This window comes from Leptonychotes weddellii, chromosome 9 (genome assembly GCF_054177405.1).
Source record: "Leptonychotes weddellii isolate Sample4059 chromosome 9, ASM5417740v2, whole genome shotgun sequence".
NCBI lineage: Eukaryota > Metazoa > Chordata > Mammalia > Carnivora > Phocidae > Leptonychotes > Leptonychotes weddellii.
The window spans coordinates 121,064,254-121,082,184 of record NC_138377.1 but is presented as its reverse complement, the minus strand read 5'-3'; the positions used below and the strand labels follow the sequence as shown (position 1 = coordinate 121,082,184).

Here is a 17,931-nt window from a genome sequence, read left to right as displayed (position 1 = left end):
CCCTTCCCAGACCCACTGTATGGGCCTCTCCCAGGGGAGGGACCTGGGAGGCTGAATTTTTAACAAGTGCCCCAGGTAACTCTCATCATTGGCAAAGGTGTGGGGAGACTGTCTTAGGAGACTGTAAGGGAGGAACCTGGCTTGTGACTCCAGGGAACTTTCTTGGCCACGTGAGGAGCCACACGGCAGCGTGGGGGGCCCAGGTGCTTCGCTCCCAAGCTGACCAGCCTCTTCAGCATCGGCCTAGATGGGCGAGGGCTCACCAGGGTCTCCGTAAGGACACATACGACCACCACAAAACAGCATATACATCCTTCCCTGCTCTTGGGGACAAGCCTTTTTGATTGGCAAAGCAAAACTGCTGTTCAGACACATTTTTAATAGGGAAACTAGATGTAGTTGGCTTAAAAGCAATCAAACGCTGAGAGTGGACAGGAGGGTGAGAACCCTGTCGCTTGTCACCATGGATAACAATGCAATGGAGAAAACCAGTAACTAAGCACAAAAAATAGCCTGGAGCTCCCAGGGACGGAGGCCTACTCCGGCACAGGTGTGCCTGGTGGGTCATCCCCGCTGATGGCGTGAGGTCAGATCCAGGTCACCGAGGGAGATGGGGGACCTGAAACAGCCGGTGAGGGACGCGGGTTCCAGGGGAGGCGGCTGGACCGCGCCAGAGTCCGGGAGGCCTCACTCCAGCTCGGCCTCCACCTGCTCCGTGTCAGAGCACTGGGACTTGTTACGTTCCCACTGGCAAATGGCGTTGGCGTACTCCACCACCAGCTTATCCATCCACGTCAGGGGCTCGGGGAACAGCACGGAACCCTCAAAGAAGCCCAGGTGGCCCCCGTGCAGAGGCAGCACAAACATGACGTTCTCCCGTTTCTCTGCGGGGGGGAAGGCAGCGGAGTGAGTCAGTGACTGGTTAGCTCCAGGGCCGGAGGGGCCAGAGTGAGCCGGCCGGGGCGGCCCAGGATTTCCCTATAGGTGCAGGTCAGCAAGAGGGCATCTGACTCCTACCCACTCAGCTTCGTTCACTAGAGCGGCAGGGAGATTAGGTGGGCTGGGCAGGGCGGTGGGATCTAGCAAGTCCCGGAGCAGCAGCTTGGCTCTGGCGCAGAATGGGCACCAGCTTAAGAAACACTTCGAAATCTTAGTGGTTCTCAAACTTGGACATAGATTATAGAGAGCGAGCACTGGTATTGCTAAAGCTGACCAGGTGATTTCAGTGATATAGCCAGATGTTCCCCAAATTTCACCGTGCCTCCAAATCACTGGGATGGCACCTTAAAATGCAGATTCTGCTTTAATAGGCCCGGAGGAGGAGCTGAGATTTCGCATTTCTTTTTTTTTTTTTTTAAAGATTTTATTTATTTGCGAGAGAGAGAATGAGAGACAGAGAGCATGAGAGGGAGGAGGGTCAGAGGGAGAAGCAGACTCCCCGCCGAGCAGGGAGCCCGATGCGGGACTCGATCCCGGGACTCCAGGATCATGACCTGAGCCGAAGGCAGTCGCTTAACCAACTGAGCCACCCAGGCGCCCAGATTTCACATTTCTAACAAGCTCCCAGATGATGCCCATGCTAGGTGCCACGGGTGGGGGGCCAGGCTTTGAGTAGGGATTCCTGGCATTTATGCTATTATTTACTAGAGAACAAGGTCAATTCAGGGGAGGCCCCTCCTGGCACGCACGGTTCTGGCTCTGCGGGGCCCTTTTCTCGTCTGCTCCCCCTTATTCTTCCCTCTCAGTTATTATTTCATAAATTCTGCGTGACAGCATGAGAGCTATGGGTGTTGCTTTGGACATCGGCAGGAAATCGCGCGGCTGCTCTCTCTCACGGCCAAGCGCGGCTGAGCCGGTCGCTTTTGCGCAGGGAGCCTACGGTTTGCTAGCGGGTTGACGAGAGCCGGCTTTCAGCACCCAACACACCTGCATCACACACAACACCCCCTCCGAGCAGGGCCCCGAGCTCCGCCCGCCGTATTATGTACTCCTCCAGCTTGGGGTTGGGGAGAACCAGGAGTGCCCCCCGCTCTGGTGAATACACAGGATATTTACAAGGGAGACGTAACCACACAGGGCTACAGAGGGCGGGGATCTGAATCGCAGCGCAAGGTGTCCTTGCAGGAATTCCCAAGTGTTTCCCTCGGCTGCCCCCCTCTCGTTCCTCCCTCAGCTCCTCTCCAGCGTGCAGCGAGACCCGGCCGGCCTGAAGCGCGGCAACATTCCCATGAGCAACGTTCTCTGCTTTCTCAATTGCTTATATTTTTAATCCTCAAAGCAGATGGAGAGGCTGTCTGTCAGAAGAGGTAGTAGAACTGGCTTTTCTGTTTTGCTTTTCATGTCAGGTTTTAAGCCGAAATATCTAAGTCCAACTCTCAGACTTAATGGAACCCTAAGCCTGACACGATAATTTCAGAGAACACCAGGGGACTCCCCCCAAACCCCTCTTGGCTGTGGATATAAATGATGGTCGTCTCTGGCACCAGGATAGGACAGGAGAAGGCTCTGCCCAGGCCCCATCACAGCCCCAGGACTATGAGGCCAGGCTGAATGAGAACTCTGCCACGGGATGTCCTTCCCCACAGAAGCTGGCCTTCAGGAGGTGACGGCAGGGTGAAGGTGACAGAATTTACCAGGGCAATGTGCTGAGTGGCCGAGGGAGCAGCAGGAAGGAACACTTACCTGAAAGAGATTTTGGAATGGTTAGGAGGCTTTCGTGCACCAAGGGGTCATCAGCTGCGTTAACCAGCATGAGAGGCACATAGATCTGCAACAAGAAAGTAAGGCAGAGATAAACGATCGATCCCCTGTTTTAGACGCCATTGATTCAAGGCTCAAATTCACTACCGGCCACGTCTTTGAAGCAAAGGGAAGAGGGTCGCTACTCAGTTTGCTGCACGGGTGGATTGAGGGTGCCCCGTGTTCCCGGGCAGCGGCATGAATCCTAACCACGTGCTCTCGTGGCTGCCTGGCAGGGGGGCACAGGAGCAAAGCTCCTGGTGTTCTAGGTGACCCACGTGCTCTGAGGGAGTGAGGGCAGGGCTCAGTGGGGCTCCCTGGCAAAATATTTCTGATGATCCTCCACAGTATCTCAGGTTAGCCTACCTTTCAGAAAAATGACCTTACGAAGAGTTATGTACCTATTCATTCCGTTTATACTGTGGGGGAGGAAAAATGGGAATATGCTCCTCTCCAGACAAGGGAGACTTTCTAGAGGAATCTGAAGGTGAGAAACAGGAGGAGGCTGGTGGATATTGGGAAGCAGTCAACATCCATTTTAGTAAGACAGGCTTTTTCCTTTTAGTGCAGACAGGCTGACGGGGGGCACTCAGACGCTCCTGAACATTGAGGCCCGGGGAGTACAGGGGCTGGTTGTGCAGAGCCAGAGGCCTCTAACACTGGCTCTAGGCAGCTCAACGGCTGTAGTGGCTTAAAGGAAGATGCCCAAAGCCTGGGGGATGATGCTAACTGAGCGTGGGGGGAGGGGGTGGCCAATACGGCAGATGGCAGGACTGCAATTCACAATCACCTGCTTCCACTGGGTGAGCAGTGGGCCAAACCAGCAGGTGGACACTGACGGGGATAAATGGGAAGTCCTGTGTTTGAGTAAAAGGAGCACCTGTACAAAGAATGATGAAAGACCGGTTTGGTGGTGGTGCAGGTGAAAAACATAGGGAGTTTATGGTTGGCCACAGACTTCACCGAATCCACTCTGAGTTGATTGCAGCTGCTGAAAACTGCATTCATATAAGCCAGTCTACCTTGTCAACAGACCTGTTCCTCCTCATTTGGATACAGAAATACATCTGTTTTCCTCTGCGCTCACCAGATCATGGCAGGAGCCTTGAGTTTAGTCCTAGCCACCACGCTAACAAAATGCACAGGGGCCAAAACAAGGGTCCAAGATTGCAGGAAATCTACACAGATCTATGAGGAGCCATGGCAGGAAGGGGGCGAGCTTTCACTGCTAAAGGGAGACTGAGGGACAAATGGGTGTTGCGGCAATTTCCAGGGCTTTTTCACAGCCATAGGAGCAGACTGGTCCCGCTCTGCACCGAGGGGCAGCTCTGGGATTAATATACGGAGGTCACAGAGGGACAGGGTTTGGTTCAGAAACAAAACCCAAGCCAACAGCTGCAGGGATCCGAGCCCGATTCTTCCACCAAGGGTGTTGGGGAGCGTGCTTGGTGCACGTGTGCTCGCTGGAGGAAGGGCCACTGACTGGGAGAGGCTGCTCGCTCCGAGCTCTGCCACCACTCACCCTGTGCAAGTACCGCATGCAGCTTTCCTCCTCGTAATATTCCTTCAGGGAGTTATAGCCGTGGAACTTCCTGCGACACACACACACACACGCAAAGGAGAAGGACAAAGCCTAAGTGCCTGGCCCACAGTCATGACTCAGTAAGTGCCATCCACAGTATTTACGAGCAGATGTTAACACCCTTCGAGTCAGGATAAAACCAGAGGACTGTGGACACTAGGAAACTGACATTCAAAGGCATTTACGAGAACTTTCTCTTCAACAGAATTCTTCCTGGCAGAGGAACCCCGACCCCTGTGAACTGGAAAGAAATGTGTCTCAGGTAATGGATGCGAGACAGAGATTCAAAGTTGCCAATTCTGCGAACTCATGGAGCAGCAGTCAGAGAGACTTAACAGAACCCTCCCTGTTCCCGCCCGGAAGTCCAGCAACTCGGCTCTGCCCTGTGCTCTGTTCAGCCTGGAGCTCTGACACCAGTGGGCCGACTCAGCCCCAGGCCGGAGGATCTCTGGAAACCTCTTTCTGACACACCTTAGGGCCTCTGGTTTCTGACTGGTGGTTTTGTTCTATTCTGACAGTGAGGTCAGAGATCAACAGTTGCTTCTTCCAGCTAAGGCTAAGGTCAATAAGCTCAATCAGAAATTACACGTACCAGGGAAGGGGACATTGTCAGGGTCTCAGCCTCAGGTGCCTGAAGGGGGCGGACAGGTGAAGGGGAAAGGAACAAAGTGGGCGGGGTCTGCATAGGACACTCAGAGGAGAGACTTCTTGCCCCCAAAGAAAGAGGCTCTGTTTTCTTGCAACAGCCAGCCCTCTTGGTCTATTTTTTTTTTTTTTTTCATTTTGTTTTGTTTTACTTTTGATAGAGACATGGACAGGTACAAGAAATATTTCCTTTTCCTGCCAATGCAAATTATGTGGCAACTGATCCCTGCCCCAGGGTCAGAGCACAGCAGGTAGGGTAAGGACTATGAACAGTAGGGTGTACGCACCCCAGCTCCCCAGTTCCAGCTCAGTTATGCCACACAAGAGTGCAGAATGAGCGGTGAGATCCTCCCCTTGTTTTCTAAGAGCAACTAGAAATCTGGATTTTTCTGTGCGATCTTCACTTTTTAAACACCAGACATTTATTCAAAGAATAAAAAAAAGCCCTGGGGCCCCTGGGCGGCACAGTCGGTTAAGCGACTGACTCTTGGTTCTGGCTCATGATCTCGTGGTTCGTGGGATCAAGCCCCACGCTGGGCTCCACGCTCAGCAAGGAGTCTGCGTGAGTTTCTCTCTCCCTCTCCCTCTGCTCCTCCCCCGTGTGCTCTCTCTCTCTCTCAATAAATAAATCTGTAGAAACAACAAAACAAAAAAACCCTTTAACACTAAAGTGGGCGAAGAAAGCCCTCGCGCTGGACAGTGCTGGCCTGCAGCCTCCCGCCCGGCACCCTGTCCCCGAGCACGTGCAAACCTCATCACGTTGTCATCGATCTGCATCAGGGATGTGGCAGTGTAGAGGCGGCTCAAGTCTGTGTCCTCCAGGCTCTGGGGTTTCTTAACATGGTCTCCAAAAAGAGCTTGCCTAGAATGAGACACAACAGTGGACAGAATAAAAAGCAGACGATAGACCAAATCATCATGTTGTACACTTGAAACATCCGACAGTTTTGTCAATTATACCTCAGTAAAGCTGAAAAATATTTTAAAGAACGGATGATAAACACCGACAGCAGAGCCTGCTTCCTGGCCCAGAGGCAAGCCAGGAGAGAGTCTTTGGGAAGGCATATGGGGGCAAGGTAGAAATAGATCCCTTCAGCCTTCAGCACGGCCCAGAGGATAAGCCGGTAATGTTGACTTTTGAGTAACTGCGAAAAGATGATTGTCAAGATCTTCTTTTCCTTTTCAGGGGCAGCTAGGCAGAGATTGGGTTTGAGCCTAGGTGAATACAGTTGACCCTTGAACAATATAGGGGTAGGGGCACCAACTTGTGGCACAGTCAAAAATCCATATAGAGCTTCTGACTCCCCCCAAACCTAACTACTAATATCCTACTGTTGACCTAAAGCCTTGCCCATAACATAGTCGATTAACACATATTTTGTATATTACATGTATGATATACTGTATTCCTACAATAAAGAAAGCTAGAGAAAAGAAAACGTTATTGAGAAAATCATAAGGAAGAGAAAATACATTTATGGCACTGGCCTGAGAAAAAGCCACGTACAGGTGGACCCACACAGTTCAAACCCGCATTGTTCAAGGGTCGACTGTATTACAAATCCTTCGCTGCAGGGGAGGTCTTAGGATGGGCTCTGTGGTGAGTGGGAGGTGGTCAGCCAAACTGTGTGGGGGCCTTCATCTACGGTTGTGGGGGCCTGGCTTCACACCGGAGCTGACACTGCCCCTTTCTCTTGAGGAGGTGTTTTTGTCGGTTAACAAGAAAGATAGCGGTAAACCCATCTAGTGTTGGGGCAAGTCAATGGCTCTCCAACATGTCAGCTCAAAAGCTTACGTATACTCAGAAGAGTCATCATTTCTCTTAAGAAAAAGATCCATCTTGAGAGGATGATAATAAGAGTAGGGATCAAAATGTGCACATTTAGACTTCTCATTCCCTGCGAGGTCTCAGGCACACAGCTGATGTAGGACTGAGTTTGCGGCCTGGCCCAATGGTGAGAAAGGTCGTCATGGAAACTAAACGTTCTGGTATCTACTCACAACCTCTCTCAAAGAGGAACACATGTCCTTAGCATTTTTCCCCCCAAAGATTATTGGGAAGGTTATATAGCCAGAGTTTAGAATTCACAGCTTAAAGTGGCCCTAAAACTTCTAAATATTTCGCTGTCTGTCGTAAATTTAAAAAATGTAGATACACCTAGAACACATTCAGAGGACTCTCTCAATTTGTTAAGAATTACATGTTGGACCTTCTGGACTAATTAATTAGTGGCAAGACTGGGCCCTGTAGCAAAACAAACGTTCTCTGGGAGGAAACTGCTTCCCATTCCAGAGGTGTGGAGAGGCTGACAGAGGCACTTGGTGTCAGAGGCTTGGCTTGGTCCCTTCTGGAACCTCAGCAAACCTCCAGTCCCATCTGAACCTCAGCTGAGCCACGCCTGACTCAGGGCCCAAACACCACGAGCTGAGAGAAGACAGTTTACATCCAGTGAGCCCAGGCGACAGATGTCTCCTGTCCTCCACCCACCCGTCACAAGGACCCAGCAGCTTGGCAGCCTGAGGAGCCTGCGAGCATCAGCCTTGCCCAGACTCCCCGTGAACCCTGCCCACAGGAAGCCCAGTCTGGGGTGCTTGGCTGGGATGGGCCGTACCCTATTTTCTTTGAACCACTGAAATAAATAAGCAGGTGATCATTCAGTCAGATTGCCTTTCCCAGGATGACATCAACGCCCCACCTAAAATTGTATTGTTTGAGCGCCCATGATGTGCCAAGCTCTGGGGGAAATCAAAACCAGCCCAGGCCCTCCAGTGCTTTACAGTTTACAGATGCAGGATTCACACCAGGGAAGCGACAGAAACACAACTTGGGGGTGGAGGACTTGGCTTCACAGAGGACCTAGAGTGTGGGCAGACATGATGGGAGGGGCATTCTGGGCAAGGCCCCAGTGGTGTGGGAGGGGCCAGAGGGCGTGTGAGCCTCCGTGTGGCCCAGTCCAGCTAGAGGGAAGGCAGGTGTGGGGGAAGCGGGAGGGACGGTATCCATAATAACAATCATAACAATAAAACCATCGCTAATATTTATTGACTGCTCTAAGCGGTGGTCAGAGGCTACCCCACGGAAGGATTCTGAGCAGGACTGAGGCAAGACGAGCATGGGGAACATGCAGAGGTGTGAACAGGGCAGTGTGGACACTATGTGGTGCCCAGCAGCTAGACTCCTGTCCTGCAGCTGCTGGTCAGAGCCCCACAAGCCCACAGAGGATGACGATGCTTGATCCTTCAGCACAAGAGTAGCCCAAGGAGAAAGGTTCCTAAACCATGACAAGCCACCCTCAGGATTGCTCCAACTGGGGAAAGAATGGTGTAGAAGTGTTTCTCGTGTTGGATATATCGGGAATCATGAAGGCAGGATGCGATCTGGTGGATTTGGCAGCTCGGGACAAGTTTGTTTCTAAGCAAGTCACAAAGCAGCCGGCAGAGAAGCAGAAGCACCCCTGCCTTCATTACATTTTTCTGGAGAAACCAGAGTTCTGGCTTTTAGTGACTCGAAAATAAGCTCAGAAAGGAACCGTCTCCTGGGGGAACGTGGGAGGCTTGGTACCTGTGCGAGAGGATGATCTTCTTCATGTTGTCAGCCATGAGGAAGTTATAGAAGCGTCGGCACTGATCCCACTGCATGAAGGTCTCCTGGGCCCTGAAAGAACGGCAGACCAGAGTGAGAGACCACGCCTGGAGGGACGCGCGGGCGCCCCCACCCTGGACAACGTGCTCGAAGCACTTCTACCCCGGAGAAAGCGGCGCCGGCTCCCGACCCCGAAACACGGGTTTCTGCGCGTGGACTCAGACTCTCCGTAGAGACAGATGGAGACACCAAAACAGCCTTGCTGAACGTGAGGCCCCAGCGAGAAAGTTCTCCAGCCGCACAGGCTTTGGGGGGTGACAGTCCCGACACCCTCGTCCAGCACGGTGGCCTTCTCTTTGTCACAGAACCTGCCAGTACTCGTGCTTGAACACCTCTATTCGGCTTCCTCCTCTGCAGGAAGGTTTTTCTGGCTTAATAACGGGAGTGTGTAAGGGGAGGGTGGGTGTGGAGAGGCACAGTGCAGGGAAAAACCTAAAAGAACTTCTTTTGTTGCTGTTTGAGAAGCAAAGGGAAATCATACCATTTGAGCTGGTTTTTTTTCTTTTTTTTTAAGATTTTTACTTATTTATTTGAGAGAGAGAGAGTAAGCGAAAGAGAGCATGAGCAGGGGGAGGGGGAGAAGCAGACTCCCCTGCTGAGCAGGGAGCCCGATGCGGGCGGGACTCGATCCCAGAACCCTGGGATCATGACCTGAGCCAAAGGCAGTCGCTAAACTGACTGAGCCACCCAGGCTCCCCATTTGAGCTCTCTTTCGATGAGCCTTAGAACATTCAAGGGGCAAGGAAACGGAGGAAGTAGAGCGGTGATCCACTCCTTCTGGGCGTGGCTGCCGGGGATGGTTCTGAAGTCTTTTTGCCCCTAGAGCTAGTGTGTGACTCGGCCTACCTGACATGAGGGTCATCGCCTGACACCCCGGCAGCGGTACTAGGCAGGTAATATTCTCCCCACTCCAGATTAGGAGACCACCATGGACTCAGAGAGGTCAAGAGACCGGCTGCGGGTCACACCAGGGCAGTAAGGTGCAACTTTCTCTATGTGCCGGCACGGCAGATTTCCTTGGCCACGTGGCAGGTGAGCAAATGGCAATGTGCTACTCTGCCCCCCTCCGCTCCCCCAACCCTGGATCAGCCCTTCCCACTCAGTGTTCTCTTCCCTGCATGTGAACCCACAGCTGCCACGGAGTCCATGCTAACCCCCACTTTGCAGATGTCTGAGTCTCGAGGCCTGCTCCAGCCCTGGGAATGAATCTGGGTGTCACCATTCCCACACATCATCCATCGGTTTCATATCCCAGATGGCCAAAGAGGGGAGTGGGTGGTTCACAGGTATTTTCGAAAAATCCAGGGAGTTTATAAAGTCATTTCCCCAAGGCTGCCACATTTCAGTTTTGGAATGGCAAACATTTCCTGTAATATTGTGGTTAAAAAATAAGAGGTAATGGGAGGTTAAAAGTGAAAGGGTTTGTGGCTTTCATGGTCTGTGACATGCTCCTAAACCATGGGCTAAGGCTCAGAGGGAAGACTAAGACTGCCTTCAAAGGTCAAAAGGCCATTCTATAAATGCACGAGGGGCTCCCCAAACACTGCAGAAATAGAAAGGATGGGCCAGATCACCGGGAGCAGGACCCCGACTAAGGCAGGGATCTGGACCCTTGCCTCATGGTCTGAGCAAGGAGGGAGGAGGGAAGTCACCCGATCCACGAACCAAAACCTGCTTCCTATGCCAGCACCCCGTCCTCTGACGTTGGACCCAGGCTCCCCTTCCTCAGAGAGCTGACAGTCTCATTGTCCCAGCTTTCTTTGGCCCTGGGCTGTTTCTGCCTTTGCTGACTTCCTAACTGTTTTGGTTAGTTTGTGCTGCGTATGGAGGATGCAGAGGGAAGGAAGCAGGGCGGTGGGGTGGGGGGCTGGTCATACACGTAAGACATGAAAGCCCCAGCACTGCAGAGGATCTCGAGATTGACGACCACCACAGGGGCCACTCCCTGAAAGGCTCTGGGGACCCCGGGGGCCCAGGGCTCAAGGAGGACCAGGATGAGGATGCTACAACCATTATCTCGCTCGGTGCTGGCGGACACGGATTCCTAGCATCTCTGCTTTACCACTCAGCATACGTAGGGGCTTTCACCACCTTTGGGTATAAAATTATGAAACTGAAACTTAATTTTATATTGGCTTAATAAAACCTAATCAAGAGTAATGTGTTATAAATACATTCATTCCATATATTTTTTAAAAGGCCTGATTTCTTCAAGACCAATAACAACATATGGAAGGAGATCACGGAGGGGAATCTAGAGACTCAAAGAAACTTCTGAGACAGATCAACAAATGCAATGTATAGGCATTACGTGGATCCTGATTCGAATAAGCCAACCATTAAAAAACTTCTGTGAAACAATCAAGGAAATCTGAACCCTGAGTAGAAATGGGATATTAGGGAATCATTCATTTCTCAGTATGATAATGGTATTGTGGTTATATTTAAGAAAAAGTCCTTAGAGTCTTTTAGTGCAAACTAATGACGTATTTTCAGATGAAATGATATGATGCCTGGGATTTGCTTTAAAATAATTCAGTTTCGGGGTGCTGGCTTTGGCTCAGGTCACGATCTCAGGGTCCTGGGATCAAGTCCCGCATCAGGCTCCTGCTCAGCGGGGAGCCTGCTTCTCCCTCTCCCTCTCCCTCCAGGCCTGCCGCTCCCCATGCTTGTGCGCTTTCTCTCTGTCAAATAAATAAATAAAATCTAAAAAAAAAAAAAATTCAGGTTCTGGGAAAGGGGATGTGCATGAGGTGTAAAGGGAACAGAGCAAGAATCCCAAGCAGACTCCCCACTGAGCATGGAGCCCCACGCGGGGCTCAATCTCATGACCCTGAGATCATGACCTGAGCCGAAACCAAGAGTTGGACCCTCAACCGCCTGAGCCACCCAGGCGCCCCAGGAGATGGATTTTTAAATCATTTAGAAGAGGGTCCAAATGAAACGGGCATCTATAGTCACGTCCAGGGCAATCCACTAGGGCAAGGAAGAGCTGAGCCAACCGCTTCATGCCGCTTGGGGGCTGCTCAGAGAAAGCTCAACTTCCCAACTCATATTTTGCACAATGAGCGGACCAAGCATTGACTAAAATGAACTGAAGTCAGAAGAGAATGAGCTGGGGAAAGAATTCAAATCTGACTCAGGTAAGATCTCAGAGTGCTGAGAGGCTATGAGAGTGGCCAAACCGCTTTTCTGGAGTCTTCGAGAAGACATGGAGAGTGACAGTAGGAGAGAGGTTCTGTGAGACTAGGTGTCCGTGACTCTAACAGTCCAGAAAGGAACAAGAAGGCAGGCGTGCTGCAAATTAAGGCAAGTGATGAATTTACAGGGTGTGGATGTAGGCAATATTAAAACACACCTTGAAAGTAATATGCTAACAAAACTGCAAAATCACAGTACATTAAGTATTTTCCCGGAATGTTACCACACCAATGTAAGAAAACTGTTTTTATTTGGGGAGGGGAGTTTCTCTTCCAGGCTTTGCCCATCTACAATCTTTTTTTTTTAATTTTTAATCATGGTGGTAAAAAACACGTAAGTCTTTAACCTTCTTAACCATTTTTAAGTATGCAGTTCAGTAGTGTTAAGTATATTCACATTGTTGTGTAATAGATCTCCAGAACTTTTCCATCTTGCAAATCTGAAGGTCTATATCCATTAAAGTAGGACTTCCCATTTCCTCCACTCTACTATCATACTTTTACATGGTTGCCTTCCTCACTACATTTCCCCCCATCTTATTATTTTATTATCATTATTTTTAAGTAGGCTTCATGCCCAGCATGGAGCCCAATGCAGGGTTTGAACTCACGACCCTGAGATCAAGACCTGAGCTGAGATCAAGAGTCGGACGCTTAACTGGCTGAGCCACCCAGGCGCCCCCCTCACTACTTTTAATATATACATTCAGTCATGTTACATATTTTCTTGATTTTTAAAATATAAAATCTTCCTTGTTTGCCACTGTATTTTGTGGATCATAATTTACGATTATCTCTCATGCTGGACCTGTGCTGGTTATCTCTAGCTTAGCCCTACAAGAGAGTCATACCATAGTGGAGGCAAAACCAAGACCAGCCTTGAACAGTGTGGCTTTTGGGAGGAAGGAGAGTGGAGCCTCTGGACCCGAGAGACCCAGGCAAGGGGGCTCCGGGACAGAGAGGTCAGCCTGAGAGTGCAGGCAAAAGAAAACCATCTCTGTACTGGGGACTGGGTCCAGAATCCTTCATTGCCGCCTAGCTTTGGGGCGGGATGGGGCTTGGAGCTCAGACAAAGGTAGGGATGGCCACTCACTAACCTGCTCTCTGCCTGATCAGGATATTTTCCCTTAGGATGTACTTTTATAGGAATGTGATTACTAAGTGAAAGGGTCTGTCACACACCCTCGTTTTTCTGATAGAAAAAAATTAGCAATAAAAACAATAAGCAAAAATCCCCAAGATGCCATGGGCAAGCCATTTGGTCAGCTTCACAGCCCACTGGTGGAAAAGCCAAGCTGTGTCCTAGGTTGGAGTTCTGCCCACAGAGTTTTGTCTAAACTCAGCGGAGTCTCCCCCTTCGCTTGGCTCTGATACAAAATTACTGATTGCTAAAACTGTCATACAGCTCTTCCACTGTAAACACAGGTTTGATGAAGGGGTAACTGGATAGAAGGACTGTATGAATGGCAGCCCTTGCCCTTGCTCCTGTCATAAATGCATCCACAGTCTGGAGTCACCCATTCAGAGCAAAAGAAAGAATATACACACCATTTGGCCAGAAACGTGGGGGCCTGGCCTTCTCTGCAGCAGGAAAGCCTGCTTAAAAACACCATGCTAAGACCCAGCGGTGCTCAGACACCCACTCAGCCAGGAGGAGGACTAGATGTAGGGAGATCTGGTAACTTCTCTATTGCCCTCGAAGGGCCCCCCTCTCCCCCCCCCACACCTGGGTCCTACCCCACTGACCTCTCTACCCTCACCTCCTTCCCAAATCTCTCCCCACTGGACTGAGGACTTTCTCAGCACCATATGCCTAGTGTGTAATATTTTATTTTACTTAAAGATTTATTTAGTTGTTTATTAGAGAGCGAAGGGGAGTGGCAGAGGGAGAGGAAGAGGGAGAATCCCAAACAGACTCCACACTGAGTGTGGAGCCAGATGTGGGGCTCGACCCCATGACCCTGAGATCAGGACCTGAGCTGAAATCGGGAGTCAAATCTCAACAGACTGAGCCCCACAGGCGCCCCACCTAGTGTGTAATCTATTAGTGACATGTACTTGGTTTGCTGCTTTGCAAACATCATTCTATAGTCGGGAAGTGCTGTGAGGTCCTCAGACGCAGACTATCTCCTATCGCCGGCAGATTCTGCAATGCAAGATTGTTGAGGGCTTCCTTAGGAATGAAGAATTGATTTTACCTGAAACCGGTCCAAAAAAAGCTTTCCTTCCCTTTTTTTTAAGCCCCATGAGGGCAGGGAATTTTTCTGTCTTGTTCGCGGCTGTGTCCCCATTATCCAGAAGGGTGTCTAGCTGAATGAACCAAATGAGTCACGGGATGACTCATCTGCAGGTCATCTTCTGGTACCACTTCTTTTCCCTCTCACACTCCTGTCTGCTCACCACTCACTGGACGAATTTATAATCAGAAGTCTTCATAACAAAGTTTCAAATGATGAATTCACCCAGAGTTAGGCTGAGTCTGACCACACACATTTCCAGGACTAGCGGGCAGCGGTTTGTGCTGAGGGAAGGCGGCTAAGTCTGGGGGACCTGTGCCCCCCCTTTCGGTGGCTCAGCACATCACAAACATGGGCTTCTCTAGCGGCAGCGAGGCTTTGCTAACTACGGCAAGCGGGCGCTGGCTTCTGGGCCTCAGGTCGGCTCTGGGGTGAGAAGCCAGCGGGAGGGGACGGGTCACTGACAAGCGGTTCCCGGGACTCAACTAGGCAAGATTTACCAGTGGCATGGACTCCCGTGCGGCCCCTGCTGAGGCAGGCGAGCCCTCCCTGCTCCGCCTCGGCGTAAACGAAGCATGGCTGCCACGTCCCAGTGCTGAAAAGGCTCATCGCCCTCAAGCCTTGGCAGGAAAAAAAGGTGACACTGGTTTAAAGTAAGGAACTGTCCTTCGGTGAGTAGGTCTGGTCACGCTGTTGAGGGCACCTGAGCCCTGGGCAGCGCCCACATACCCAGGGCCCACCCCTTCCAGTGCGTCGGGGGACAAAGCTGCCTCTTACTCTCCTCAGTGGACGAGGTTGATGTGACAGTAGGTAATCAGGAGTCTGAAGATCTCGGAGGTCTCAAAGAGGGGTGGTGGGGACAGCGCCTCACAGACTCTAGAATCCCTGTTTCCCACCCGGAGTTCACCAAACACGCATTTCACATGCTCTTGCCAACGGCAGGTGGCGCTCGTGCAGCAAAATGAAATGCAGCTGCTGTCACTTAAGATTTTGGGCTTTGGCGGGGGGGGTGCGGGAAGAAAACAAACTGGTCCCGCATCCTCCTACTTATCAAATGCTGTGCTCTCTGAACACAAAGTCCGTGCTCACAGTGATTTCACACCACTGGGTTTAGGAAGGGACCCGAGCGATTCCAATTTTACAGGTGATAGCAGGCTTGCTGAAAACTGGGCCATTCGTCAGGTGAGAGCAGGCAGGGTCTCATGCCAGGCCCTGCTCCCCTGAATCCTGCGGTAGGCCCTTTACTCTCCCAGCGACTGGGCACGGTGGGACTTCGGTTAACCCCGGTTACATAATGGCTACGAACTGGGAATTGGATATTTCTAGTCAAGCCAAGATAAAGGGACGAGTCCTTTCAGCTGGCTCTCCAGAGCACAGAGGCGACGGAAGGGGAGGATTCCCAGCAGGAGGATGAGGGGACCAACCTCGTCCGGCGACAGCAGAGCTGGAGGGGCCACTGAGGTCCCCAGGCCCACTGGCTGCTAAATGTGGCTACCTAACAGGAGTGACCTGTGAAATGTGTCCAAATGCAGATTCCTGGGCCCATGCCCCAGATTCTTGAGTCCGAATCTCCAGGGCTGGGGCCCAAGAAACTGAATTTATTTCTAAGATGATCCCCCAAGTGATTTTTAATGAAGTCAAACAGTCACCAGTTCACCAGACTGGTCTTTGTGACCCACTGGCCTAACCTACACTTCTTGTATCACAGAGACTGAGGATCATTACCGGTCACTGACTTACTTTCTACACGCCTGTCCTGCCTATGCATTCGCTGCTTTGACGCTCACCACAGCGCTGAGGTGGGCACTACTTAGCATTACTATCATCCCCATAGTGCAGGTGAGGAAAACCGGAACCCAGGCCTTGGCCCTTGAACTCAGGAAAGGCTCCATCGGGGATGTGTTTCAAGTCTTCTTTTGGGCACATTTAAATCCTCCTTTTGGGCCAGCTTGATGCCTCACGGGCAGAGCCTGAATTCTGGGCCCGCATTTGCCCTTTGGATGTGCTGGCTTCAAATTCCAGTAATATATATTTCTGGAACTAACAGGCAGCCTCTAGCTCTCAGAAAATGCTGAAACAGGTTGAAACTCTACAGAGAGAGATACAGGTGAGGCAAAAAGGGGCAGGAATCACTTATTAACTGTAAGGACTGTTTGGCATTAGGTTGGTTCAATAAGGGAGACTTTACTTTCTTATGCAATTCTGGATTTCTTCAAGAGATCTTTAATAACTGGTCATACCCATTTGAAATATAGAAGACATTATCGTGAAGTGGGAGTACGGGGAAAAATGTGAATGCATTTGAAGAGTCTGGAGAGGTGTGTGTGAATGAAGGGGTGTGTGTGTATGTGTGTGTGTGGTGACTCTCGAGAGATCTGGGACAACACTGTTCTCGATGAGGAGGCAGAGCCGATAATGCCCTCCTAGGGCTCATCCTGTGGGGCTCTGCTGGCAGGAGACTAAGGGGCGAGGTACACCTTTATCGGCCAGGTCATCTCCTTTGTGGTAATGTCTGGGATGTCTATGAGAGATGGACACTTGAAGGTGAGGGCACAGATTAAGTGGTTTCGAGAGACCCCTTCCCCATGCCATCTGAGACTCAACGCTCCCGTAGGCAGGAGGGCTCTGCCATCATAAGGCCCAGCTCTCAGATTCTGGCTCTTGAGTTCTTCCATAAACCCACGGTCCTACAAAACTCCTGGAGCATGAACAGGTTAAGTCACCTCACAGAGACTCCATAGGGAAACCGCAGCTGTTATGGGGGCCTTTGGCTTATTCAGTTACAGACCGGATCCCCAAATATAGCTGCAGATCGGCCTTAAGGAGTCTGGTAAGACAGCTCCAGTGTATGACGTGAAAGCAAGACAGGGTGACTCCAGGACCCACACACTTCTGCTCGGTCCGCCACCGCGTTTCCTCTGGTCTTCACAGATGTGTGCTGGTGTCCCGGGGCATCTCAACCAAAAGCCGAGGGAGGGGAGAGGTGGGGCGCGGACGTCACTCACCTCAGAGCACTGTACCCCTGACACACGCTGACGCAGCACAGGACCTTCTCTTGGTTTGCCTGAGTCTCCCCCAAGTATTTACACACGATGTTACCACCCAGGCTGAAGCCCACGACGACCAGCTGGGTCTGGGGATACGTCTTCTTGATGTAGTTTACCATGGCTCCAAATTCCCAGGTGCAGCCTGTGGGCAGAGAGGTCAGACCACTCAGTCATTTTAGGAGCAACGAAATGACTGCCCTGGAGAGAGAGCTGGAGGGTTCCTGAGTGCGTGCCAAGATGCTAACAGAGAGAGAAGTGTGTGTGTGTGTGTGTGGGTGTGGGTGGGTGGGTGTGGGTGGGTGGGTGTGGATGGGTGTGGGTGTGTATGGAGAGAGAGGGAGGGAGGGAGGCATAAACACTTCTCTTTGGCTACCTGGAGAGAAATTTCCAGATGCTCCTCTGTATAAGAGGAGACCCAACCTCAGTGGTGCCCGTGAGGGGAGGGACCATGTATCACACAGATGTGCAACAGTCTCTGAAGGTGGGTTGTGGAAAAACCTGTCTAGAGGCACATGGAAATGAAAACAGATATCCAGGGCGTCGTGAGCACAGTCGTTCGCACACAGATACAGAAGCAACCACAAAACCCTTCTGGATTAGCTTCTTCGGCTACAAAACAGGATGCTATACCCATGTGTGCAATGACTCATGGTGTCAAGAAAAGAACCAAGTGGATGTTATTTATGGGAACTTCTTGTCGGCGTGGGGGAAGGAAGGAAAGACAAACTTCAGTCTGGAGGGACGGCCAGGATGCTCTACAGGATTAGGATAAAATGTCCTTGGTGACGTAAGGACAGAGTGCCGAGGGAGGCAGGCTCATTGAGAAACACACAGGGGA

The 17,931-nt window shown here is 51.1% G+C and overlaps 1 protein-coding gene across 1 annotated transcript in view; it reads right to left on the bottom strand.

The window, feature by feature from the left end:
• Positions 1-359: 359 nt before the first annotated feature.
• Positions 360-17,931, bottom strand: part of ABHD2 (abhydrolase domain containing 2, acylglycerol lipase) — a 68,073-nt gene continuing 50,501 nt past the window's right edge. Inside the window, exons 5-10 of the mRNA XM_081831690.1 lie at positions 17,052-17,235; positions 8,529-8,621; positions 5,718-5,828; positions 4,262-4,331; positions 2,683-2,767; positions 360-884 (exon numbers count right to left, since the gene is read on the bottom strand). Of these exons, the coding sequence (XP_081687816.1) occupies positions 688-884; positions 2,683-2,767; positions 4,262-4,331; positions 5,718-5,828; positions 8,529-8,621; positions 17,052-17,235 (740 nt within the window). The 3' untranslated portion in view covers positions 360-687. The remainder of the gene's footprint in view (positions 885-2,682; positions 2,768-4,261; positions 4,332-5,717; positions 5,829-8,528; positions 8,622-17,051; positions 17,236-17,931) is intronic.